Source organism: Eptesicus fuscus, chromosome 10 (genome assembly GCF_027574615.1).
Source record: "Eptesicus fuscus isolate TK198812 chromosome 10, DD_ASM_mEF_20220401, whole genome shotgun sequence".
Taxonomy (NCBI): domain Eukaryota; kingdom Metazoa; phylum Chordata; class Mammalia; order Chiroptera; family Vespertilionidae; genus Eptesicus; species Eptesicus fuscus.
In genome coordinates, this window is record NC_072482.1 from 5,962,951 (window position 1) to 5,987,907 (window position 24,957).

Consider the following 24,957-nt stretch of genomic DNA (forward strand, 5'->3'; position numbering starts at 1 on the left):
AGGAGCTGGGCTCCTTGGGGATTGCTTGAATCGGCCCCTCTGCCCGGCTTCCGTTGTCACGTGACCACACCCCAGGCCTCAGGTCTGGGGCTGTGGCGGCCCCAGCTGTGCGCCAACCGAGTCCAGGTCCGGGCGTGGGTGGTGTCAGGGTGGCTCCTTCTCCCTCGTGGGCTGCACCACCTGTCCGTGCCCCCTCCCCCACCTGCGCTCCTCCAGGCCCCACACGCCTGGGGTTCCATACCAGGGCCCAGGTCCGAATGGGCAGGTCTGGGCGCTCTAAGGCTGCAGACCGCGCAGGGCTGCGGGGCCCCCCCCCGCCGTCCCTGGGGCCCGCAGCTGGGGCGCGCGTCCCTGGGGCTGCGCGGCCGCCCCCGCCGTCCCTGGGGCCCGCAGCTGGCCCCGGCCCCGGGCGCTCGCCGGCGGCGGCGGGAAGGCTGCGCGCCGAGCGCAAGCCGCGAGCACAAACAGGGCGAGGAGGCTGGTGCGAGCGCCTGGGCCCGGTGCCAGCGCCGGGGCTGGAACACAATGTCCCGGGCGGGCGGGCGCGAGCGAGAACAGCCTGACTCAGCAGCCGGGCAGTGGGTGTGCTCGCTCACCAGATAAACCGCTCTCGCAGCCTGCGGTCGGCGACGACCGATCTCGGGGGAGGGGCGGGCTCGCGGCTGGCTCCGGTTCCGCCTCCCGCCCTGCCTGCCGCTCGCTCGGGACCTCCACGTGGCCGGTTGGCGCATCCCTCCGGCTTCCCGCCCCTCCATTACAGAGGCGCACCAGCCCCAGCCCGAGCGGAGCCGGCGCTGCCTCCCCGGGAGGGGCACTCTCCTCCCCCACCAGCAGGTGTGGCCGGGCCCACAGCCGCTGGATGCAGGTCCAGTTTCCTCCAAACCCCACCATCTGGGAGACCACTGGTCGATGTAATTCTTGCAGATGGAGCAGAATTTTTGTCTAGGATGGTGGGGAGCTGAGGAAGAAGATGCTGGTAGAAATGGGACGTGGGGCAAAAAGATCTCCCTCATCTCTGTTCTCAGCTGACCCAGAGTTCAGAGTCTCTTCCGGTCCCCACGCCTCAAAACCACTAGGCCCCTGAAGATTTCCTCAGAGGGAGGGAGGAGCAGGTGGGAGGTGCTTTGAAGCCTGAGACCCTGCTTTTCGGCCTTACCCACCCTCCTACCCAAAGCCACAACAAAGACCACGAATCCTGCCACCCAGCCACAAAGCTGCTCCTTCCTCCTCCGGCCTGCTGGCCCCTGAGGTCTGGGGGTGCCTTTATGGGAATGACAGCCCCGGGGCCAGGAGCTCAGATGGCAGCCCAGGCAGGACTCTTCCTGGGGGGCAAGGACCTATCCCAGGCCCCTGCCAACTGGGGTGTCTGCAAGGTACCCCAGAGGACGTGCTGTGCCTGGAGTGTGCCAGGGCAGGCAGGGAGGGGCTCCATCCTCTGCCGAATTCCAGGAAAGGCCTGGCAGTCAGCACAGGCCTGGGCTCCAGGGCCTTGGAGGGTGGGGCAGGGGGAGGGACCCTAGGCTGTGAAGTGCCTCACCTGGGCCTCATTATCCCACCCCCTCAAACACCCCCCCCCCCTGCCCCTTGGGGCCCATCTGATGGCATCTCTGGCACCCTCTGTAGCCAAGGGTAAGGAGATGCATGCCAACGCAGGCCTGGGCCATGGACTACCTTCCCACACATCTGCTAACCCATCCAGCCCTCACAGAACCTCCCAGGCAGGAGGCACCCTCAGCATCACTGACTTACACTTCTACTGATTTATGAAATCTGCCCTGATATCCCAGGGCAGTGACTGTTCTGAAGCTGTTGGCACACCTATAATGACAGGGACACTCTCACAATGCAGCCCCCTCCCCGTCTGGACTTCCCTGTCCCAAGCCCAGTCACATACAGGACACCTGCCTTCACATAGCCTAGAAGTGACTGAACTTACCATGTTCCTCACACCAGCTCCTCCCCTTTGTCCACCGTGGCCCTCCCATCCCCCCAGATCACCATGGTGGTGGACTAATTTTTAACTATTTTCTCTCCTTTACCACCCTATATCTGATCTATTACCAAATTATCCCCACTGTTGCTTTTATTACAAGACGCACTGTTATTTCTCTGTCACCTCTTCTTCCCCAGCCCTATAGATTACCTTTGGCCCAAATTCCCACAGCAGCTGCCACACTGTCCTTTCTGGCCCAGGTCTTTCCTTCTTCCTACACACCCTGCTGGGATAATCTTTCTCAAACACTGTTTATTGTGTGTGTTATCAACTTTGGACTCCTCGTTAAGCACACAGGGTACACCAGCTTCGAACCTGCGTGTTCCATATGAGGGGCCCGGGTTTGTTCATGGTGTGCCCAGATCACCGAGTCCAGCACAGGCTGGCGCGGAGCAGGAGAGCAGCAAAGTGCCCCATCTGTTTGGTGGCTCCTTTCTCATCGTAACAGTTCACCCTCCCGACGTGGTCTCCCCAGCCCCATCAAGCCTGTTGGCTTCCTGATGCTCACCCAGGCCCTTTGGTCTTGAGGAGCCACTGTTTTTCATTTCCCAAAACGTTCAGAGAGGGCTTGGGAAGGGAGAAGCCAACATCCAGGTAGGAGCCAACTACCAACTGCAAAGACCTCGGGGTGCAGGGTGGAATGCGTGCAGCTGCCCGCCGGTCTCTGCTGCAGTAAGAAACAGAAGCGCTGAGGAGGGCGGAAGGAGAAAGTGGCTCTGGGTTTACAGAGGGATCTTGCCATGGAGATTCCAGCCTGCCTAGTTCTGGGCCCCTGGTCCGATGCCCTTAGATTGTTCTCTTTCTTGACAGCACATCACACACACACACACAGACACGCACACACACACAGACACGCACACACAGACACGCACCCCCCACACACAGACACGCACACACACACAGACACGCACACACAGACACGCACCCCCCACACACAGACACGCACACACAGACACGCACCCCCACACACAAAGCCAATCACCACCCCAAAACCCCACTCCAGTCCACCTCCTTCGGAAAGGCTCGGACAACCTCCACCTCACTTTGATCATTTTGTTTCCAACTTCCCTCAGAGCGTTATGAGCTGTCTTCAATCTTGTCTATATTTTATTGTTTAGTTATTACCTGTAGTACTTTCAACCCCATAGATCATAAACTCCTTTATGGCAGAGACAGTGTCTTTATTTATTTAACATCACTTATTTATTTTGAGAAGGAAGCAGAGGTGAGACAAGGCAATCAGACTTCGGAGGCCACATAAACTTGAGTCTGGAGCCTGGTTCCAAACACTTAGCTGTTTGGCCTTGGGCAAGTCTCTTAACCTCTCTGACCCAGTTTCTTCATCTGTAAAAGGCACTAGTGATACTCGCAGAACGAGGGGGAGAGACGGCAGAGAATGCCAGGCCTGGGCCATGGACCACCTTCCCACACACACAGCACATTTCCCTCACATCTGCTTACAACAGGCCCTCGTGCAGTGGGAACATAATAGCTTGCCTTCCTGTCCTGCACAGTTGGAGCCTTTCACGAATTCCAAGTCAAGGTTCCTTAACTCCCCCCCCACACACACACACACTTTTAAGCTCGAAGAGGGGCATTATTAATAATTACACCGGAAATCCCGGGACGTACGGCCACCCGACCCTAACTCAACAACCGGTGAGGGCAGGGTTCCGTCCGAGCGCCGCGGACACCCAGTGCCGAGGCCTGGCGCCAAGCCTAGTGCAAGCTTCATAATGAAAGTTTGTTGAATGAACCAGCGAACAGAACCAGTCCTTCCACCAGCGAGTGAATAAGAAAAGATGGAAAAGCCCGCCCCCGCCTCCTTCCACCCCCAGGCGGGTCCCGGAGCCTCTGGCAGCCTCCAGCAGCCTCCTTTCTCGAAGGTCTTGTCTCCAGCTCTCCCGCCCGCTTCCCCCGCCCCGGTTGCCTGGACAACAGTGACGTACCCGTGAGGGGCGTCACCTCTCCATCCTCGGCCGGAGCCTGGGGCCCCTTCTCATCCCAAGCAGGGGAGAGGATGAGGCTGGGGTCCTCGACCTCCCGGCTCCCCCGGGCCTGGGGCTCACTGCGCCCCCCTGGCCGCCTGCTCGGGCGCGGGGCCCCCGGAGTGCGGATCCCACCCCCCGCCCACTCCGCAGCGATGAGCTGGAGGGGCCCGGGGACCCCATTCCACCCTTTCACTCCCGACCAGCCAGTGGATCCCGAGAACCCGAGCCCAGCGCTCAGCCCAGGCCCTCCGTTCCCCGGCAGCCCCTGGGCTCCTGGGGGTGCGCGGCAGGGTGGGACCCAGGGCGGCCGGGCGCCGCGGTGCGCGGGAGAGAAGGAGTTAAACAAGGTGCCGGCGGCGGCTGGGGGAGGGGAGCGAAGGGAAAGTGAGAGCGGGGGCGCGGGGGGGGGGGCGGGTGGTGTGTGTGTGGGGAACCAGCGCGAAAGAACATCCTGTGCCCGCCGCCGGATGCACGCGGGAGGGGGCGGGGGGAGGTAGACCCGGAGGGAGGGCTAGAGGGAGGCCCGGGCTGGGAGAGGCGCGGCCTCCACCCCACCCGCTCCTCCTCCTCCGGGGGCGCGGCCCCCTGCGCTCCCGGGGCCTTCGCCGCGCTTCTCCCGGTCCCTGCGCCTTAGCGGGAGTAACGAGTCACCGAGAGGCCCCGGAATCTGACTCCCGGGCCGGGGTAAGCGCGGGGAGGGGACGGGCTCGGCGCCCCATCCTTCCACCTCTCCGCCCTGGCCCTGTGCGCGGGAAGCTCGCGGGTGCCGAGCGTCCGTGCCCCGGGTCACAGCAGTCATCCCTGCCCGCGCTTCCCGGTAGCGGTAGGTATTAATAGACCCGCGTTCCGGAGGAGGAAATTGAGACTCAGACTGTGGAATTTGCCCAAACTCCAGCCGGTCGGACTCCAAAGGCTTTTCAGTAAAGTCATCTCATCGCCCTGAGCTTCTGCGCGCACAAGCCTTGGGCCCCTGCACAGTCACCCTCCGTAAGGACCTAGAACTTGGTCTTGCATGCTAGCGCCCCCCACTCCCCACATCGTAGGAGGTTTCTCAAATTTCTCTAATCCGAAATTGTTCAAGGCGGTTAAATGGGTTACAGGAGTTGAGCGTGATTAGTCTGAACAAGACCGGGGTGGGAGGGGGAGAGGGGGAGTGGAAGGGGCTGAAGGATGTGCCTTTCAGGCCTCTTCGAGGCCACCATCGCGTGCTCACAGCCTTCCCGCCCAGTGTTCTTGACGGCTGAAACCTGATGATCATAGCAGTGAGATACGTTACTTAATCCCACAAACACCCTCCCCAGGTAGGTGTTCTTTCCATTTTGCAGGTGGGGAAGATGCAGCAAGAGGAAATGGCAAAGCTGCCCTGGCCGGTGTGGCTCAGTAGGTTGGACATCCTCTTCTGCACCAAGGGGTCCTGGTTCCATTCCGGCGGGTGGGGTGGTGTGCAGGGAGGCAACCAATCCACGTTTCCCTCTGTCCAAAAATCAAAATTTAAAAAAAGGAAACACAAAGCTAAGTCTGTGACTGAGCTGGTTTTGAACCCGGAAGTCTGGCTAGAGCCCACACTCTCACTAAGCTAAACTGCGCCTAACCTGGGGAACATCAGCCCCGGGGTAGAAGGCTGGTGCGGAGGCCCGAGGCAAGCGCTGGGGTAGCCCCCGCCCTTTGCTTTGTAAGAAACTCGGGGCTGCGTGTATGTATGTGGAATCTCAGACTTCTCTCTCCCCCGTGGTTCCAGATTCCTGGATCTGACAGAAAAGCCAAAACAAGGAAACAAAAGCCAAGTTCCCACAGAGTTGCAGCTTTCATTTATGCTCCCTAAGAACACCCAAAACACAACTGTCATCTATTACCATGTTTCATAAAAGCAAGTATATTTGAGTTCTCCTCTCACTAAGAAACATCATCTGAGTCAAAAGCAGCCATTCCCAAGAAAGAACAGTCACTGACTGAACACCCGAAAATGGGCATTCCTCTTTATTATTTCCTTGTGCTGTGGACCCACGGAAATGTCACCCTGGGGCGCCTCTGCCGCTGACCCCTTGTCACTTGAGGGCAGAACCAGTAGAAAGGGGCTTTCGGCGTAGCAGGAAGGAGCTAGGTGAGAGCCGAGAAAGAGTTCGCCTTGGGAGGCCTCTTCAGAACATGTGAGCACCGTGTTTGCTCAGCATGTGAAGGTCGCAGGATCAAATCCATGGGCGGGAGAGGCCAGTAGCTCTGAGTCACACCCCAGAGAACGGCAGGGACCTTGTTCTGAAGGCTCTATCCCCAGGCCCACCAGGGTCACCTTGGAACCTAAAGCAGTCCTCAGCAGGCGGGCGTTTCCTTCCTGGAGTTCATGGGTGGTGACTGTTGGCCCTATGGCAGGGAGGAGGCCTCCTTGCAGGGGGTCTGTGTAGTCACCCATAGGCTACCTAGCTGGGTGTCTGTGGGGCTGGGGCAGAGGGAAGAAGAGAATGGCCATGTAAGAGTGTTGTCTGCAGCCGGGTGTGGTGGGCAAAGGCTCTGAGTGGACATGCCTGGATGGCTGCAGCATCCTTGGGGAGGCTGTTTTCCTGTTTCCCCGCCTCCTTCAAGCCCAGGTGCAGCCCAGGACCCAGAGCCTTCCAACAGGAGCTCGCAGCCAGGCAGGGAAGCCCTGTTCTGGTACAACCATGCTCGGCGCCGGCTCTGGGTCTGTCACCTCCTGGTTCTACACCAGAGGTGAGGCCGCAGGTGTGGGGCCATGGGGTGAAGAGAAGGATGGAAGGGTCTGGACACCTGCCCCATCCTAGTAGTGAAGATCAAGGCCTCCAAAGTTGGGGTCTCCCAGAAGAGGCCTCAAGCCTCATCCTGCCTGGGGGTGGTACTCACAGATTTAAGCCCCCGTAGTTTAAAGGCACAGACCTACCCAAGTTTTAAACCTGGAGTTTTAGAATGGTAAACCTGGGCCTCAGAGTAGAAATCCACAAACTGAGACCAAGGCAAGGGCAGTCCCTTCCTCTAGGCCACACTGGTTAAATGGGCCTGGAGCCTGTATTTAGATTCTGTGCCTGTTCTGCCCTCAAGTCCTCAAGGAACGACCGAAGTCATGACTTGAGCACCTACTAAGTGCAAGCCTGTGCTGCATGTTGGAGATGCAGACAACTACCCTCCAGAGCTTCTGGTCCCACAGGTTGTACACTGCAGGGGCACATGCAGGTGCTGGGAGATGGTGGATTTGCCTCAAGACTCTGCAGAACTTCTTAAACTGCATCCCTGCGTTGGAGGGTGGGAGAGGGGGCTGCCTGCAGCAGCTCAGGAGGCCCAGCAGTGGATCTGTGGTGAAGAGATGGAAGACAGGAGGGCCAGGGAAGTGAGGGAACTGGGGCTGCCAGTGGGCACACCCCAAACACCCCTCCCAGAAAGTTTCAAAGGCCCAGCCCAGAAATTGGGCCTCTGCTGCCCTCTAATGGAGGAGAGGCAGCCTCCGGAGCCCCCTGCTGACACCCCACCAGCCTGGCTCCCTAAGGAACAGGGGAGGTGAAGATCCTGCCGGCCCAGACGCTTTATTCCAGTAGAGTCTTGAGCTTCATTTCCCACAGCCTCTAAGCTAAACTTTCTCCCCTTCCGAGCAGCTCTGGCTCCTCTGCTTCCCGAGCAGCCTCCATCCCACCATTTCTTCAGTTTCCTTTGTTGCCTGGGTTCCGATTCTGGTACCCTGGTTCCTGGCTCTGCCAGGGTTCTGGTTCCGGAAGGCCCTTACCAGGCGCCTCGGGCCTAGCTCCCACCTGGGCCCACGGTGGCGCTGAGGACATGGGCAAGAACGTCTCCCCACTGGGGCAACTGGACGTCCGCAAAAGTGTAGTGGGCTTGACCATAGGCGCCGGGGCCGTCTACCTGCTCTACAAGGCCGTGAGGGCTGGCATGAAATACCAACCGCCCCTCTCCACCTCCTCGCCCACCTGCATCGCCCGTGAGTGTCTGGGCCCTGGGGGCAGGACTCGGCCCCAGGAGGACCTGCTCCCCAAAGCCTCCAGTGTGGGAGGGACCAAAGGTGACTCCAGGTTCCTCCTCTCTCTTTCTCTTCTCCATCTTCCTTAAACTCACCCCGGCATGGGGCCTGGGACTCACCTGGCAGGTCTTTACACTCTCCATCCACTCTGGCTTCCGGGATGCCACTGCGTGAGGATCAGGCGTCAGCAGTCCCCCGCCCCCACCCCAAGGGAAAATTGGGGGACCTACATGCCCAGAGCCTGTACTAGTTCATATGACAACTTTGGGCAAAGTAGAAAAGGGCACCCCTTCTGCAAGACGTTTTGTTGCCATCTGCTGGAATACCATCGCCGGCTGCTGGTTATGAGGGAAAGCTGCGTGTTACTGCGTATGCCAGGAAATTGTAGAGTGAATATTTAAAACGATGGTGTTTATGACGTGACGGACACAGCATTAGATAAGGGGCGCTGTGCACTCCACACCGTTCAGCGGTACGCGGTGGTCCTGCAGGTAGCGGGAAAGCTCTTCAGAAGAGGCGGGCAGCGCTGTCCCAGGTCCTTCTCCCCCTCTTTCCAACCCCATTCTGTCTTCACTCTGAGTCCACAGCCTGAACTGGCTGCGTTGGCTGTCTAGGCCTGGCCATCGAGCGAGAGCGGCACGGGGGGGACTCCGGTGAGCTCCGGAGGCTTCTCAACTCTTTGGAGAACAGACACGATGAGTACGCCAAGGGCATGATCCTGCACAATATCACGCGCTGTGTGTACTTGCTGGAGGCTGAGGTGAGGGGCGGGAAGCAGGAGGTCCCTCCCAGCCAGCCTGGCCCCTGGCGGCTACAGCTCACCCCTGCCCCTTGACTGGCCAGACTGAGTCCTGGGACCTGTCTCTCTGGCTGATGATGGCGGGAGGGGTTGTGGGTAGAGGTCTTGGTGACATGGGGGGGGCACTGGGCCTAGGACATGCACTGCTCCTGCCTCCTCCGTCTCTCCCGGTACACCTAGGCCTCTGCTTGTACTCCTGATGACATCATGCTCGTGGGCTCCATGCTGGATGACAAGGACAACTGTGTCAAAATCCAAGCTCTGAACACCCTTAAGGCTTTCTCTGGCATCAGAAAATTCAGGCTCAAAATTCAGGTGAGCCCAGGGGCACGAGGTGGGGCCGAGTACACAGGATGTCCGCAGCCGTGGGTCCTTTAACAGGCGTAGGATAAGCGGTCACGTTCCACAAGTTTGTTTGGGTCTGAGTTTATAAACCAGAAGTAGGTTTTCCCCTGGAAATAAGTGGGAAAATGGTGGTCAGATTCCCAGCAGGGTCATTCAAAGCCTTTGACTCTCAGCATGAACCTGGACTGGGCTCTAGGGCTAGGAGTATCTCGGAACCCCAAATAGCTGAAAGCCGCCTGAGGTTCTCTCTGACAGCAGCTGGGTGTTCCACAATCTAACCCAATGGCGACACCACTGGAGTTGGCACAGACTCCACAGGGTAAGGGCTTAGTCCCAGCAGGCTGCCCCGCCTCAGATGCTAGTCACAAGGCCCAGCACTTCTGCCTGACCGGCTATAAATTTGGAGGTTCCTGCGACCCCCTTTTTTCAGGTTTGGTAATTCATTAGAACGACTCTCAGAACGCAAGAGAATACTACTCTTACTGGTTTATTGTAAAAGATGTAACTGAGGAGCAGCCCAATGGGAGAGATGCGAAGTTTGGAGGAAGACAGAGGTTCCATGCCTTCTCTCAGCTAGCCTCCCTCCTAGCGCCTCGATGTGTTCAACCCAGAAGTTCTCCGCACCCTGTCATTTGGGGGTGTTTATGGAGGTCTCGTTATGTAGGCATGATTGATTAGTCATTGGCCTAATGACTCACTGTTTAACCCCCCACTGAACTCACTCTTTAACCCCCCACTGCTGGACTATTTAATGCTGAACTCACTCTTTAACCCCCCACTGCTCCCCAGAGGTCAGGGATGGGGCTAAAAGTCTCAATCCTCTCATCAAGGCGTGATCTTTCTGGCCACCAGCCCCATCCAAGAAGCTGTCTAGAGGCATGCCACAAGTCACCTCATTAGCATAAATGTTGGGGTGGTGGAAAGGGGGTGACTGTGAGTAACAAAAGAGCTTCCAGTCAGGGAACTGCCAGGATTTTAGGAGCTCTGTGCCTGGAACCAGGTGTACTGTCACACCACACCCGCCACGCTGTGCTGGTCCGAGGCGGGGGCTGGGCCCACCCAGGTCAGCTCCCCCAGCTTCCTGCTCCCAGGCCCAGCCTGCTGGTGCCATGGAAACACGGCTTGCTTCCCATCTGCGGTCACTGTTCGTCTGTCTTGGTCGCACCCCATCCTTGAGGGCCTCTCTCCTGGTCGGCTCTCTGTCGCATGCAGTCGCTCCAGTTCCTTGCCATTGCGTTCAGCATGCTCTAGTCCCTCTCGTCTTAAAAACCTCAACTTAGACAGCCTCTTCCTTCACCTCCAAACTTCTCTCTAACAAATGGTCTTGTCTCTCCCAAATTGAAAGTAAGTAAAGTATTTAAAACTTACACCTTATATGTGTACAGTAGAAATAGTAACAATAAAACAAAACGTGCATTAAGAACTAAACTGTGACCCTCCCCAATGCCAGCCTCCTCCCCGACCAGAGGCAATCGGTTCCCTGCATTTTGTTAATCAATTCCTTGATTTCTCTGTAGTTTTACCCTGTCTACATGGGTCATCTTCTATGGCAGCAGGGCAAGGCAGACAGTAAATGAATAGGTGAAATACAGCCTGCCATGTTTTTAAGCGTCATGTACCCGGAAGTTTGCCGTGTGTGCGGTGTGGTTTGGCTTTCCCCTCGCCGTTGATGTGGCTGGCTCTGCTCCCACTGTAACCAGTTATCCATTTGCCCACAGGTAAACGTCTGAATTGTGTGTGCTGCTGGAGGATTGGGTGGGTGCGATTCCTCCAGCGCTAATGGGAGTGGGGTTCCTGCGATATCCTCAGAAAAGGGATTGTCTAGGAGTCGCACGGAGAATGACTGATTCCATTTGCATGGGAAATATGCAGCGGGGGCTTCCGTAGAACCAGAAGCAAAGCCAGTGTCCAGCGTTTCCACCATGTGGAGTGGAGTCCGGCTCAGCAACAGGCTAGGTCCAGCCCTTCAGCCCACTGTGTGGGTCCCACACGGCCATGAGCCACCTGGGTGAATGCAGATTGTGGGAGCCCCACAAGCCAGGAGTCAGAAGTGAGCAGCAAGAGCCCTAGCGGGTTTGGCTCAGTGGATAGAGCATTGGCCAGTGGACTGAAGGGTCCTGGGTTCGATTCCGGTCAAGGGCACATGCCCGAGTTGTGGGCTCGATCCCCAGTAGGGTACGTGCAAGAGGCAGCCGGTCAATGATTCTCTCTCATCATTGATGCTTCTATCTCTCTCCCTCTCCCTTCCTCTCTGAAAGCAATAAAAATATGTAAAAAAAAAAAAGAAAAAAAAGAAAAAAAGAAAAAGAAGTGAGCAGCAAGAGAGAGAGCCAAGGGAGCACAAGGAGAGCGAAATTCCTTTGTTTAGGACCTTAAATATCTCAGATTTCACATCCTTGCAGTGGCCACGCCTTTTCTGGCCAATTACCTGTTCCCGGGTGGGACTGACAAGTAAGCATCTTCCGATGTCACCCAGGCCTTACTGGGCATGTGTCTAAACGGCAGCTTTCTGGCAAAGCTGTATAAATGGCATGCCTGTGTTACCAGGCTCCCCTCTCCTCCTTCCCTGCTATTTAATAATCAGGCTATTAGACGGTATCGTCTGCGCTTTGTGCTGTGAACATTCCTGTACACATCTCCCCTGTGGACATGGAGACTCTCCCCGGTGTGTATGCAGGAGGGCAGTGGCTGGGGGAATGGTGTGCCCACCTTTTCACGGCCGGTTGTATCAGTGTGCTCCCTCTACCTGCCCTGTATGCTGGTTTCGTGGCAGTATCCCCCACGCCTTGGTATTTTCACACTTTAATTTTTTTTTTTTTTACATCAAACTCTTTTTGGGGGAACAAATGTCTTGAGGCCTTCACTTTCTTGTTGCCTCTCCTTCATCCCTCAGCCCTCTCAGTTTCCCGAAGGCTGTGGTTCTTAAGCTTATCAGAATTGCCCAGAAGGCTGGTTAAAAATGAAGATTTTGGGACCCCATACCCAGAGTCCAGTTCAGCAGGGAGCTGTGTTTTTCACAAGCCCTGGGCATCGCTGTTCCTTCTTCCTCCAGCGATTGTATCCTGAGGACCTGAACCCTGTCTCTCTCCCGGTGACAGCAGCCACTCCCTGGCCTCAGTTTCCATCTACATGTACTCTCCTTCTTCTCTGTCCGCAGTATGGGGCTCCCCTGACCTCTAGACCTGTGACCAGCTGCTCAACTTAGACGGCCTAGTGGCCCTCTAACCCAACACATGGAAAATGGAGCTCATCCCCATTCCCCAAGTCAGACCACCCCCTCCAGAGGGATCTGATCCCATCCCCCTCCTGCTGGTCTTCCTTGAGGCGCTCCACCCTTGCCCCAACCCCAGCCTTTTACACTGTGTGTTTCATGCTCTCCCACGCCCTGGCCTTTGCACCTGCTGTTCTCTCTGCCTGAAACTTAGCAGACAGTGAGGGGTGGGGGCAGGGAGGAGCAGGGCTCTCGTGGGACTGCTGTGGTCCTCACTCCAGTATTCTTGTCTCCCTCTCATGTGGCTCACAGCGGTACAGCTTGTGAGGTTACCTGTCTTGAGTAATACCTCTTGGTCCAAGCACCTTGCATCTCAGAAGCCAAGATCCCTTTAATCATTCAACAAATGTATACTGAGCACTTTGTACCAAGGCACTGTGCTAGGCACTGGGGAGGTAGCAGTGAACAGAACAGGAAAGACCCCCTGTACCAGTGGGACTTCGAGTCCAGCAGGGCAAGGCAGACAATACACAAATAATCAAATGTATAATGGAGTGCTACGGAGACAAAGAAAAACAAGAAGGTTGGTAAGGAAGGCTGGGATGGAGGTGCTGTTGTAGTTTCAAAGGAGAAAATCTGTAGGACGTAGGGCTTGATGAAGAGTTTGTAGAAATGACACCAAAAGCATGATCTGTAAAATAAAGAATTGAGAAATTGGACTTTATAAAAATTAAAAACATTTGCCTTATGAAAGACCCTGTTGAGAGGATAAAAAGATAAGCTACAGACTTGGAGAAAATGTTTGCAAACCATATATCTGACAAAGGACACATATTTAGATTATATAAAGAGCTTTGGAAACTCAATATAAAAAAAAACCCAACAATCCAATTAGAAATGGGCAGAAGACATGGAGAAATGTCACTGAAGAAGATACACAGATTGCAGATAAGCACAGGAAGAGATGTTTAACATCACTAGTCCTTGGGGAAATGCAAATTAAGGCCCCAATAAGATACAACAATATACCTGTTACGTGATCTAAACTCCAAATTAGTGACAACACTGAACGCTGGCGAAGATGTCTAAAAACTAGATCTTTCATACATTGCTGATGGGAATGTAAAATGGTATAACAGCTACTCAGGAAAATTGCTTGGCAGTTTCTTAAAAAATCTAACTATAAATTTACTAGAAAAACTCCTCAGCGCTTATCTTAGACAAATGAAAACTTGCATTTGTACAAAAACCTGTGCACAATTGTCCATAGAAACTTTGTTTGTAAAAAATGAAACAACCACAGCGAGTCTCAGTAGATCACTGGTTAGACAAACTGGTCGCACATACCATGGAACACAACTCAGTAATAAAAAGGAATGGACTGCTGATGCACACAACAACTTGGATGGATTTCAAGAGCATTATACTGTGAGAAAATCTTAGATGGTCACAAAGTATGATACTATATAACATTCTCCAACTGTCAGAATCCTATCTAATAAAAGAATAATATGCAAATTGACCATCACTCTAACACACAAGATGGCTGCCCCCATGTGGTCAAAGATGACTGCCCCATGTGGACACAAGATGGCTGCCACAAGATGGCCAGAAGGGGAGGGCCGTTGGGAGGGACCAGGCCTGCAAGGGAGGGCAGTTGTGGGCAATCAGGCCAGCAGGGAAGGGCAGTTGTGGGCGATCAGGCCTGCAAGGAAGGGCAATTGGGGGCAATCAAGCCTGCAGGGGAGGGCAGTTAGGGGTGACCAGGCAGGCAGAGGAGGGAAGTTGGGGGCAACCGGGCCTGCAAGGAAGGGCAGTTGGGTGGGACCCAGGCCTGCAGGGGAGAGCAGTTGTGGGTGACCAGGCCTGCAGGGGAGGGCTGTTAGGGGTGACCAGGCCTGCAGGGGAAGGCAGTTAGGGGCAAACAGGCTGGCAGGGGAGCAGTTAGGCATCAATCAGGCTGTCAGGGGAGTGGTTAGGGGGTGATCAGGCTGGCAGGCAGAAGTGGTTAGGGGCAATCAGGAAGGCAGGCAGGCGAGCAGCTGGGAGCCACCAGTTCTGGATTGGGCCTAAACGAGCAGGATTGGGCCTAAATGAGCAGGATTGGGCCTAAACGAGCAGTCGCACATCCGTCGAGGGGTCCCAGATTGGAGAGGGTGCAGGCTGGGCTGAGGGACACCCCCCACCCCAGTTATAAGATAAAAAGCAGATGAGTGGTTAGGCCTGGTTTTGGTGGGAAGAGGTGTGACTGCAGGGGGTTCCACAAGGGAGATCTTTGTGGTGATGGGACAATTTTGGTGGAATACTCTGCTGATTGTAGTGGTGGTTACATGAATTGACACCTGTGATAAAATGACATAGAACTAAGCACACGCCATACCAATACTAATTTCCTAGTTTTGATGTTGTCTATGGAAGATGTGACCATGGAGGAAAACTGGGTGAAAGCACAAGGACCTCTCTGTACAATGTTGCAGCTTCCCGTGAATTTATAATTATTTGAAAATAAACAGTTTACAAATAAAAAGTGTGTTACACCTGTGATGGTGTGATGGAAAAAAGTAAAAGATGGGGGACAAGGAAGGCTGGTATGGGGGTGGTGTGGCAGTTGTTTTTGTTTGTTTGTTTTGTTTTTGGTGAATCCTCACCTGAGGATAATTTTCCATTGATTTTTAGAAAGAGCAGAAGGGAGGGGGAGCCCAGCTGAGTGTAGCTCAGCGGTTGAGCATTGACCCAGGAACCAAGAGGTCACCGGTTCGATTCCTGCTCAGGGCACATGCCCAGGTTGTGGGCTCGATCCCCAGTGGGGGGCGTGCAGGAAGCAGCCAACCAATGATTCTCTCTCATAATTGATGTTTCTTGGGCACAAGAACCAGAAAGAAGACTGAAAGGGAAGCCAAGTGAAGAAGGAATCTCAAGAATATGGGAACGGTCAACTAGGTCAAATGATGTGGAGAGTTTGTCAGATGGAATTTTCTATTGGGTTCGGCTCAGGCGTCCTGGGTGGGACAGGGAAGAGTGAAGGCAGAGGCCCGGGTAGTGTGAGATCATATAAAAGCAGACCCTTCTTCCCCCCGCTCCCCCACCCCAGGAACACTTCATCAAGGTCCTGGAGCTGATATCCACCATCTGGGACTCGGAGCTGCACATCGCTGGCCTCAGGCTCCTCAACAACCTCCCGCTGCCTGACTTCGTGCACCCACAGCTGCGACGGGTGATGCCTGCCCTGATGGAGATTCTTCAGTCAGACTATCACCTGGCACAGGTGCCTCAAGACCATGGCCCAGGCCCTGCCCTCCTGAGCAGCCCTGGCACAGCATCTAGACGGGGGAGGAGAGACCTGTGTCTTCTCTGCTCAGGCCCACACTCACCTGCCTTCTCGTGTTTTACTATTTCCCTTATTTAGGTGCAAGCCATACGACTGTTGAGCTACCTGGCACAGAAGAATGACCTGCTCTATGATATTCTCAACTGCCAGGTGAGGAAGGAAGTGATGAGGGGCTGGTGGATGCCAACTCGGATACTGGGGAAGGAAGAATTCTCCAGACAGACGTAGCCCTGACAAGACTGTGGTGTTCCCCTCCCTGCCTGTGCACTAGGCACACTGAAAGGCACTCCCTCATCTGTCCTCCCAAAAGAATCAGAATCAGTTTTGCTGGGAGGAGGCTCTCCTTTGAGGGGCTTTCTAAACTCTGAGAATGAGGAACACAGGTGACAAGACAAAAGTTGATGTCGTTACTTTAATATTAGGGAAAAGTTACTTATAACAGAAGCCGTTATTAGGAATAGATAAGGTCACCAGACATACGTAGGTGTTGAGATTATGTTATTAGGTTCATCTAAATTTAGAGTTGCTTTATCCCCCTGAACCATTAATTATTATGGTGACCTCCAGATAATATGATGAATAATTATTTGTAAACTGTTTATTTTCAAATAATTATAAATTCACGGGAAACTGCAAACATTGTACAGAGAGGTCCTTGTGCTTTCACCCCGTTTCCCTCAGTGGTCACATCTTCCATAGACAACATCAAAACTAGGAAATTAGTATTGGTATGGCGTGTGTTTAGTTCTGCATAACAACATATGTCTGGTGTTATTCAACATATTATCTGGAGGTCACCATAATAATTAATGGTTCAGGGGAATAAAGCAACTCTAAATTTAGATGAACCAATAACATAATCTCAAAATATAGATGGCAAAACTTGATAGAATTACAAGGAAACAAATTTTCTCCTTTCCCCCCCCCCAGTTTTGTTGAGGTATAATTGACAAACTTGTAGGATAGTTCAAGTATACAGTGTGGTGATTAACATGCATGCATGGTGAAGGATTCCCACCCATCACCTCACATCTACTTTTGGGGGGAGGGAGTGGTGAGAACATTTAAGTTCGAATCTCTTAGCAAATTTCAATGATCTAATACAGTGTTATCCACTGTAGTCAACATGTTTTACATAAAGCCTCAGACCTTATTTGTTTAATAGTTTAAAGTTTGTACTCTTTTACCAACTGCTCCCTACTTCCCCCTCCTCCAACCCCTGACAGCCATTTGTCTCTGTTTCTACGACTTTGACTTCCCTTTTTAAAAAAATCTTTATTGTTGAGAGTATTACAGATGTCCCCCTCTTTTCCCCATCACCCCACTCCACCTGGTTCCTGCCCCACCCCAGGCCTTCACCACCCTACTGTCTATGTTCTTAGGTAAGAACTTTAGTTAATCTCTTCTCCCCCACCTGCTTCCCTCTGAGATTTGTCAGTCTGTTCCATGCTTCCATGCCTCTGATTGTGTTTATTCACCAGTTTCTTTTGTTTATTAGATTTCTTGTTTGTTTTTTATTTTTAAATTTGATTTGTTGCCATTTTATTGTTCATATTTTTTTACTTCCTCCCCTCCCCCTCCTCCTTCTCCTCTTCCTCCTTCTTCTTTAATAACACCCTTCAACATTTCATGTAATACTGGTTTGGTGGTGATGAGCTCCTTTAGCTTTTTCTAGTCTGAGAAGCTCTTTATCTGACCCTCAATTCTAAATGATAGCTTTGCTGGGTAGAGTAATCTTGGTTGTAGGTTCTTGCTATTCATCACTTTGAATATTTCTTGCCACTCCCTTCTGGCCTGCAAAGTTTCTGTTGAGAAATCAGCTGACAGTCATATGGGAGCCCCCTTGCTGCTTTTCTCTGGCTGCTTTTAAGATTCTCTCTTTGTCTTTAACCCTTGGCATTTTAATTATGATGTGACTTGGTGTGGGCCTCTTCGAGTTACTCTTGTTTGGAACTCTCTGCATTTGCTGGACTTGTAAGTCTGTTTCTTTCACAGGGATGGGAAGTTTTCTGTCATTATTTCTTCAAATAGGTTTTCAATACTTTGCTTTCTCTTATTTCCTTCCGGCACCCCCATGATGCAAATGTTGGTACGCTTGAAGTTGTCCCAGAGGCTACTTACACTTTCTTCATATTTTTGGATTCTTTTTTCTTTTTGCTGTTCTGGTTGGGTATTTGTTGCTTCCTCATATTCCAAACCATTGATTTGGTTCTCGGAATCCTCTACTCTACTGTTGAATCCTGTTAATTATTCTTTATTTTAGTTAGTGTATGCTTAATTTCTGACTGGTTCTTTTCCATGTCTTTGACATTCTCACTAAGATCCTTGAAAGTCTCATGAAGATCCTTGAGTAACCTATAACCATGTGTGTGTTTTTTTTTTAATATATTTTATTGATTTTTTACAGAGAGGAAGTGAGAGTTAGAAACATCGATCAGCTGCCTCTTGCACACCCCCTACTGGGGATGTGCCCGCAACCAAGGTACATGCCCTTGACTGAAATTGAACCTGGGACCCTTCAGTCCAAAGGCCCACGCTCTATCCACTGAGCCAAACCAGTCAGGGCTATAACCATGGTTTTGAACTCTGTATCCAGTAGTTTGCTTGCTTCTATTTCTTTCGTTTGTGACATGTTTCTTTGTCTCCACATTTTGGGTGCTTCCCTGTGTTTGTTTCTATGTATTAGGTAGAGAGAGCTAGTATGTCTCCTGGAATTGGTAGAGTGGCCTTGTGTAGTAGGTGTGCTGTAGGCCCAGTGGCTCAGCCTCCCAAGTCACCTGACCTGGGGACTCCAGGTGCACCTCTGTGTGGGCTGTGTGCACAGTTTTGTAGTTGAGCCTTGATTGCTGTTGGTGTCACTGGGAGGAGTTGACCTCCAGGCCAATTGGCTGTGAGGACCAGCTGTGACTACAGTGGGAGGACTGCTGTGCAGGAGATGAGGCCCAGCTGTGAAGAAGGCAGGCTGGTGCTAGTGCCCAGTCTTGAGCCTTTTATTGATAGGTTTGGGGCACGCTGTCAACAGCTGCAGCTTGTTCGAAAGATTTTAGCAAAGTCTGAAGCCTGAGCCAGGACAGGCCATTCATATGGAAAAGCTGCTGCAAACAGTTTGGGTGGGGCTGCAAATTGGATGGGGTGGAGTCTCAGGGAATCCCCAGAGTAGAGCAAACAGTGTGAAGCAGGCTGATGGAAACTCAGATATGGCTGCCAGTCAGCCCTGTGACAGGAAGGTTCCAGCACAGGAACAATGACCCTTGTGAGCACGCCTGTCTGGGAGAAATCCGCCCTCGAGTTCCTGCCCTGATGCCAGACCATCCAGTTCCTCCCCATATGTGTCTGGATCCCCTGGCGCTGGAGCTCAGAAGAAGTGGGACAGTTTAAGTTTGTGTGCAGGCCCTTTAAGAGGACTACCTGGGACTCTAGCATCTTAAGTGTCACTCAGCCACAATCCCCACTGGTTTTTACAGCCCAAAGTTACAGGGACTTATCTTCTCAGCTCTGGAACTCTGGGCTGGGGGTCTGGTGTGGGGCTGGGACCCCCATGCTTCTCACGGGCAGTCTCTGCAGAGACAATTTTCCTCCCGACTGAAAAAACAGCACTGTGGGTGCAGGACTAGTCCATTCAGTGCCTCCACCCCTCCTACCCGTCTTGATATGCTTTCTTCTTCTCTAGTTGTAGGGCTTCCATTCAGCCAGCTTTCAGGCAGTTCTGAACAATGGTGGTTTTGTATTTTAGTTGGAATTTTGATGTGGTTGTAGGAGGCGGTGAGTACAGGTGGTTACCTAGGCTGCCATCTTGGTTCTTCTTTCTGACTTATCTTTGTTTTAAAGATTCCACATAAAAATAAAGGTGATACCACGTATTGTTTGTCTTTCTCTGTCTGGTTTATCCCACTTAGTATAAGGTCCTCAAGGTCCATCCATGATGTCACAAATTAGCAGGATTTCCTTCTTTCTCACAGCTGAACAATTATAAAGAAAAATGGACAAATCTACTACCACAGTGGAAGACTTGGAAGATTTACTCTTTCAGCAATTAATAGATAAAATCCTGAAACTAGTTAAGGGTATACTTGCTGGGAATAACACAAACCAGCTTGAGACATCCTCCGAACGCTCTGTAATTAGTAAATGCGCATTCCTTTCAAACACACAAAACATTTATAAAAATTAACCACACATTAAACCTTAAAGTTTGTCACGACATATTTCCCAGAATCAATGTTATTACCAAATAACTCATGTTTTATGACCACAAGATAATTATGTTAGAGAACTAGAGGCCCGGTGCATGGATTTGTGCACGGGTGGGGTCCCTCAGCCTGGCCTGCGCCCTCTCACAATCTGGGACCCCTGGGGGATGTAGCAGTGCCGAAGTGGCAGGCTCATTCTGGCTCCACCGCCACCTGGTTTTTGGCCGAGTGGTGCTCCCACTGTGGGAGTGCACTGACCACCACAGGGCAGCTCCTGTGTTGAGTGTCTGCCCCCCTGGTGGTCAGTGCATGTCATAGCGACTGGTTGTTCTGGTCGTTTGGTCATTACGGTCACTTAGGCTTTTATATATATAGATGATAATGAAAGGAAAAATTAAAATGCTCCCATACAGTTGACTCTGAAATTAGGTATATTAGGGAGTTGAGGCAATAGGAAGATGTAAGAACTTTAGGATTTGTCTTGGATTTCATTGCCACCCTCTCTTCATCCCCATCACAGGTGCACGCCAACTTTCTGAACCTGTTCCAGGCCAAACAAACAGGGAGTCTGTTGTTCGAGGTACTGGTGTTTGCGGAGCGGCTGAGTGAGGGCCGGAATACGCCACACTACCGCGCCGTGAAATGGCATTACAACGAACAGTCTCTGCATGAAGCTCTCTTTGGGGAAAAGTCACGACTGGCAGACCGGCTGCTCGCCCTGGTCATCCATCCGGAGGAGGAGGTTCAGATCCAGGCCTGCAAGGTCATAGTCAGCCTGCAGTGCCCCCAGGACTTAAGAGGGCAGTGCTCTTCCTGCCATACCGGTCATTCCTACTTTAATAATGGGGAATAAAAGTAAGGAGAGCCAATAAATGAGTATGGGAGAGAAGCTTGAGGAGCAGTGTCTGTCCAGGGCCTCCAGGGCTGGTGGAGGTTTCATCCAGCATAGCCCAGGCCCCAGAGCATGACGAAGGCTGGCACACCTCCCAGAACACATCCCCACTCCCCTGTTCGGGGGACAGACTCCCTTTCCTCTCGCTGCTTTCAAGTCGCAGTGTGGAGCCAGTGCTCCCAGGGAGCTTCCGGGCGAAGGCAGGTTTGGGGACTGAAGCCAGAGATAATCAACAGCAGATAGTGTAACATTGGGTTACTCGGGATGGGCGAGGCTACGCTGCAGTAACAAACGACCTCCAAATTTTAGCAGCTTAAAAGTGATCACGGTTACCTCTTATTCACACTCTGTGTTCATGGGTTGGGGGTAAGGGTGCGTGGAAGGGCAGGCGAATGTTTTAAACCATCTTCTCTCGGGGGCAGGCTGAGGGGGGCTCTTCATTGTGTTTCTGCAACTCCTAGAGAAGGCAAAGGAGGTGGCAGTGATCTCTGGCTCTTAAAAGTTCAACCACACCCCACTGCTGTGGCTCAGTGGTGGAGCATCATCCTAAGAACCAGGAGGTAACAGTTCGATTCCTGGTCAGGGCACAGGCCCAGGTTGTGGGCTCGATTCCCAGTGCGGGGCATGCAGGAGGCAGCCGACCAATGATTCTCTCTCATCGTTGATGTTTCTGGCTCTCTCTCCCTCTCCTTTCCCCTCTGAAATCAATAAAAAAAAAATACTAAAACAAACAGAATATAGTAATAGTACTTACCTTGTGAAGCTGTTGGGAAGATTCTACGCGGATTATCTGAGTTAGTGAATATCAGGCACAGTGTTGTGCCTGAAGAGGTGTTCATCAAAGATGGGCTCCAAGAGCTAGGAAATGCTCGCTGAGAAAATGAAAGGTTAGCCGTGGAAAGGCCCTTGGGGAGCGCTGAGTCCGATGTCTCTCCAGTCTCTTTGGGTAACAGGCACCCGGGAGTTCCAGAGTCCTCTGCGAAGCGCCCTGAAATGCCGCAGGAAGCAGAGTGCATGTGCAACATACACCCACACCGTGAAGTCTCCATCACAGGGAGACTGCCCAACCGCTCTGGCCACCCACTCAGGTTTGCCCACGCACTGCGTTTCCCACTCTTCATTCCCTGTGCTCTCTGTGCTCCCTTCCCGGCAAACAAACAGTGCCGGTGCTGGCTGCTCATGGCTTAAGACGACATTCCTACAATTGGAGCTAGTCGCAGTCAGCTGCTACTTGCTTTAGGAGGTAGATCCTGTTGACCAGCTGTGGAACCCCACTGTCCTTCAGAGGCAGGATTGAAAGCCACCATCTATAGTCCAAGGCCAAGCCTGGCGTTTTGCTGAAGGGAAAACAAGCCCAAATAGGGAAAGTGACTTGCTCAAGGTCACATGACTGGTCTGGGCCACAAAGAGGATTAGAGCCATTTAGTCTTGGGTTTTTTTGTTTTGTTTGTTTTTTTTAATATATTTTATTGATTTTTGACAGAGAGGAAGGAAGAGAGATAGAGAGTTAGATACATCGATGAGAGAGAAACATTGATCAGATGCCTCCTGCACACCCCCTACTGGGGATGTGCCCGCAACCAAGGTACATGCCCTTGACTGGAATCGAACCTGGGACCCTTCAGTCGGCAGGCCAATGCTCTATCCACTGAGCCAAACCAGTTAGGGCTGTTTTTGTTTTTTTTTTGTTTTTGGTTAATCCTCACCTGAGGATACTTTTTCCATTGATTTTTAGGGAGAGTGGGAGAGAGAGGGAAAGCAGGCAGAAACATCAATGTGAGAGAAACACATTGATTGGTTTGCCTCCTGCAGGAGCCCTGACCAGGGCCGCTGTGTTCTCATGTCACCAGCTCGGTACTGGACCTCACCTTCCACTGCTCCTCCCCACCACATCCAAGCAGCCATTCTGAACATCTCACATCTGCCCAGGTCTCCAGTGTCCACTGCTGCTACCCTGATCCTGACATCAGGACTTTTGGGCAGTCATGTTCCGACCTCTGGTCTCCATCACTCCAGGATACTCTTAGAACCCACATCGCATCATCCTCAAAAACCTCCGGGGGCTCCCCACTGCCACAGTGAACCTTTTCTCAGCCCCAAAGCTAAGCCACATGACCCGGCAAGTATAAATGTACTTACAGCCAAAGCAGGTGGAGTTTTGTTCTAGGACAGTGGTCGGCAAACTCATTAGTCAACAGAGCCAAATATCAACAGTACAACGACTGAAATTTCTTTTGAGAGCCAAATTTTTTAAACTTAAACTTCTTCTAACGCCACTTCTTCAAAATAGACTCGCCCAGGCTGTGGTATTTTGTGGAAGAGCCACACTCAAGGGGCCAAAGAGCCGCATGTGGCTCGCGAGCCACAGTTTGCTGACCACGGTTCTAGGAGATATGGTCATTGGGCCCATTTATCATGGTAGTCGCAAAGGAATTAGCTTTGCATGTCAGGCCCTTCACCATCTGGCCATCTTGCCTGCCACTAGCCTCCCATGCCAGGTCTCATCTCCAGCCACACCGCAGTGAGCCAGTCTTGCCTGAGCTATTGATCCAGCTTCTCCCTGCCTACAACGCCCTTCTCTCCCCTTTGCGCTGTGCTGGCTAAGTCTTCTACTGCAGCCTGCAGCTTTCTTCAGCTTCCTGCAGCCCTTCTCATGTGAATCTCTCATTGGGCATTTGGAAAATTAAAGCTTGAATCTTACCAAGTTTGTTCTTTTAGCAGTGGGCCTTGCAGTGGGCCTGCTCTGGGCAGGCACCTGGTAACAGTTGGCTGATGGCAATGACAGGAGAGTTGGCAGTGGGCAATGAGGTGGGGAGGGTGTGGGTGGTTCTTTGTTGCTGTGCAACAAATTATGACAAAACGTAGCATATCAAGCCCAGACAAGAAAAAGCAAAGGAGTTCATCACCACCAAACCAGCATTACAGGAAATGTTAAAGGGACTTCTTAAGAAGAACAAAAAATAAAAATAAAAAATCTGCATAACAAAATGTTGCAAAAATATTTTCATCGACAAAGGCAAACATAATAAAAGCAGTGGATCAGCCAACACTAACACTAGTACAAAGGTTAATGGGCAAAAGTAAGGAAGATTATGTCTAATTACAACAGCAAATTAAGGGGTACACACTGACACACACAAAGTAAGTAAAAAATAATGACAAAAACATAAACATGGAGGGAATGAGTAAAAATAGTAGTGATTTTATTTAAAAAAATATGTCTTTCTTGATTTCAGAGAGATGAAGGGAAAGGGGGAGAGAGGTAGAAACATCGATGAGAGAGAAGCATCAATGGGCTGAATCCAGCACACCCCCCAGTGGGGATCGAGCCTACAATATCTACTGGTTGTCTGAATGCCAGCATAAAATATATCTTTTGTAATTTAAAATAAAAGTGGTTGAATTCTACTGGTCTATGGAACATAGCTTAAGGCTTTTTTGGGGTGGGAGGCAGTGGGCACAGGTTTCTGAGGACCCTTCCTTTGCCCTTGGCTAAAGGAACATGTCTGTAACTCATCCAGAGCAACCCTCAGTGTGTTGCAACTCGGGATATTCTAGACACCTGTGTTTCTGCCTGCTGGCATCCGTTCCCATGAGGAGCCACATCTCCCCTGCCTTTGGGAACCTGCTCTGCCCAGGTTCCATGAGGTTCTGCTAATACCAGTCCCTATCCCCCTATTAAATCCCCTCCCCGAACCCCCCAGCCCTAGCCACATGACTGACCTAACTTGGGCCAAAGTTTTGTAGGGTTTTATGTATGGGTGTTGAAGGGAGATGCTAGGGGCTTTGTACAGCTTTGCCCTCCCCTCCCCCTGTCCAGAGAGGCAGAGAATGAGGGCGAGTGTGAAGGCTGAAGCCAAGGAGAGACATCTAATGTCAGCAATGTGTGTCTCTGGGACTCTGAAGCCAGCCTCACATAGTTGCTGACCCAGTATTGTTTCATTTGGTTTTTATTTTTTAAACTAGAGGCCCAGTGCACGAAATTCATGCTCTGGTAGGGTCCCTAGGCCTGACAGGCTATCAGGGCTGATCAGGACCTTCCAGCTGCTGGCTGGGGCCTTCCTTCATTCTGTGCCACCCCCTGGTGGTCAGCGAAAGTCACAGTGAGTGATTGAACTCCCGGTGGAACTCCCAAGGGGACACTTTGTATATTAGCCTTTTATATATATAGATAAGTTAGTTTGTGCCCTGGCTGGTTTGGCTTAGTGGATAGAGCATTGGCCTGTGGACTGAGG

The 24,957-nt window shown here is 52.1% G+C and overlaps 1 protein-coding gene and 1 long non-coding RNA gene across 4 annotated transcripts; one reads left to right on the forward strand and one right to left on the reverse strand.

Moving 5' to 3' along the window:
* Positions 1-4,525: 4,525 nt before the first annotated feature.
* ARMC12 (armadillo repeat containing 12) lies at positions 4,526-20,719 on the forward strand. Of its 3 annotated transcripts, XM_054722269.1 has the most exons (8): positions 4,526-4,971; positions 5,310-5,364; positions 5,723-5,851; positions 8,572-8,717; positions 8,937-9,071; positions 15,404-15,577; positions 15,719-15,790; positions 20,351-20,719. In XM_054722269.1, exons 3-8 carry the CDS (start codon positions 5,839-5,841, stop codon positions 20,681-20,683), a joined length of 873 nt encoding a protein of 290 aa, XP_054578244.1. In that variant the 5' UTR covers positions 4,526-4,971; positions 5,310-5,364; positions 5,723-5,838; the 3' UTR covers positions 20,684-20,719. The 3 variants fall into 3 exon arrangements, with proteins under 3 accessions (XP_054578244.1, XP_008150202.2, XP_008150203.2); XM_008151980.3 differs by lacking the exons at positions 4,526-4,971; positions 5,310-5,364; positions 5,723-5,851 and adding an exon at positions 7,625-7,999; XM_008151981.3 differs by lacking the exons at positions 4,526-4,971; positions 5,310-5,364; positions 5,723-5,851 and adding an exon at positions 7,692-7,918.
* On the reverse strand, positions 12,804-23,492 carry LOC114235304 (uncharacterized). Its single transcript, XR_003621485.2, has 4 exons — positions 23,424-23,492; positions 21,477-21,710; positions 21,056-21,179; positions 12,804-13,003 (listed from the first exon to the last, which is right to left on the reverse strand). It is a non-coding gene; the product is annotated as an uncharacterized LOC114235304 (long non-coding RNA).
* Between the last annotated feature and the right edge of the window lie 1,465 nt (positions 23,493-24,957).

Excerpts from the sequence above, each read along its gene's own strand:
- ARMC12 (XM_008151980.3), top strand. The coding sequence starts at position 7,759 with ATGGGCAAGAACGTCTCCCCACTGGGGCAACTGGACGTCCGCAAAAGT. Across the intron at positions 9,072-15,403 it reads AATTCAGGCTCAAAATTCAG|GAACACTTCATCAAGGTCCT; the intron begins GTGAGCCCAGGG and ends CCCCCACCCCAG. Across the intron at positions 15,791-20,350 it reads ATGATATTCTCAACTGCCAG|GTGCACGCCAACTTTCTGAA; the intron begins GTGAGGAAGGAA and ends TCCCCATCACAG.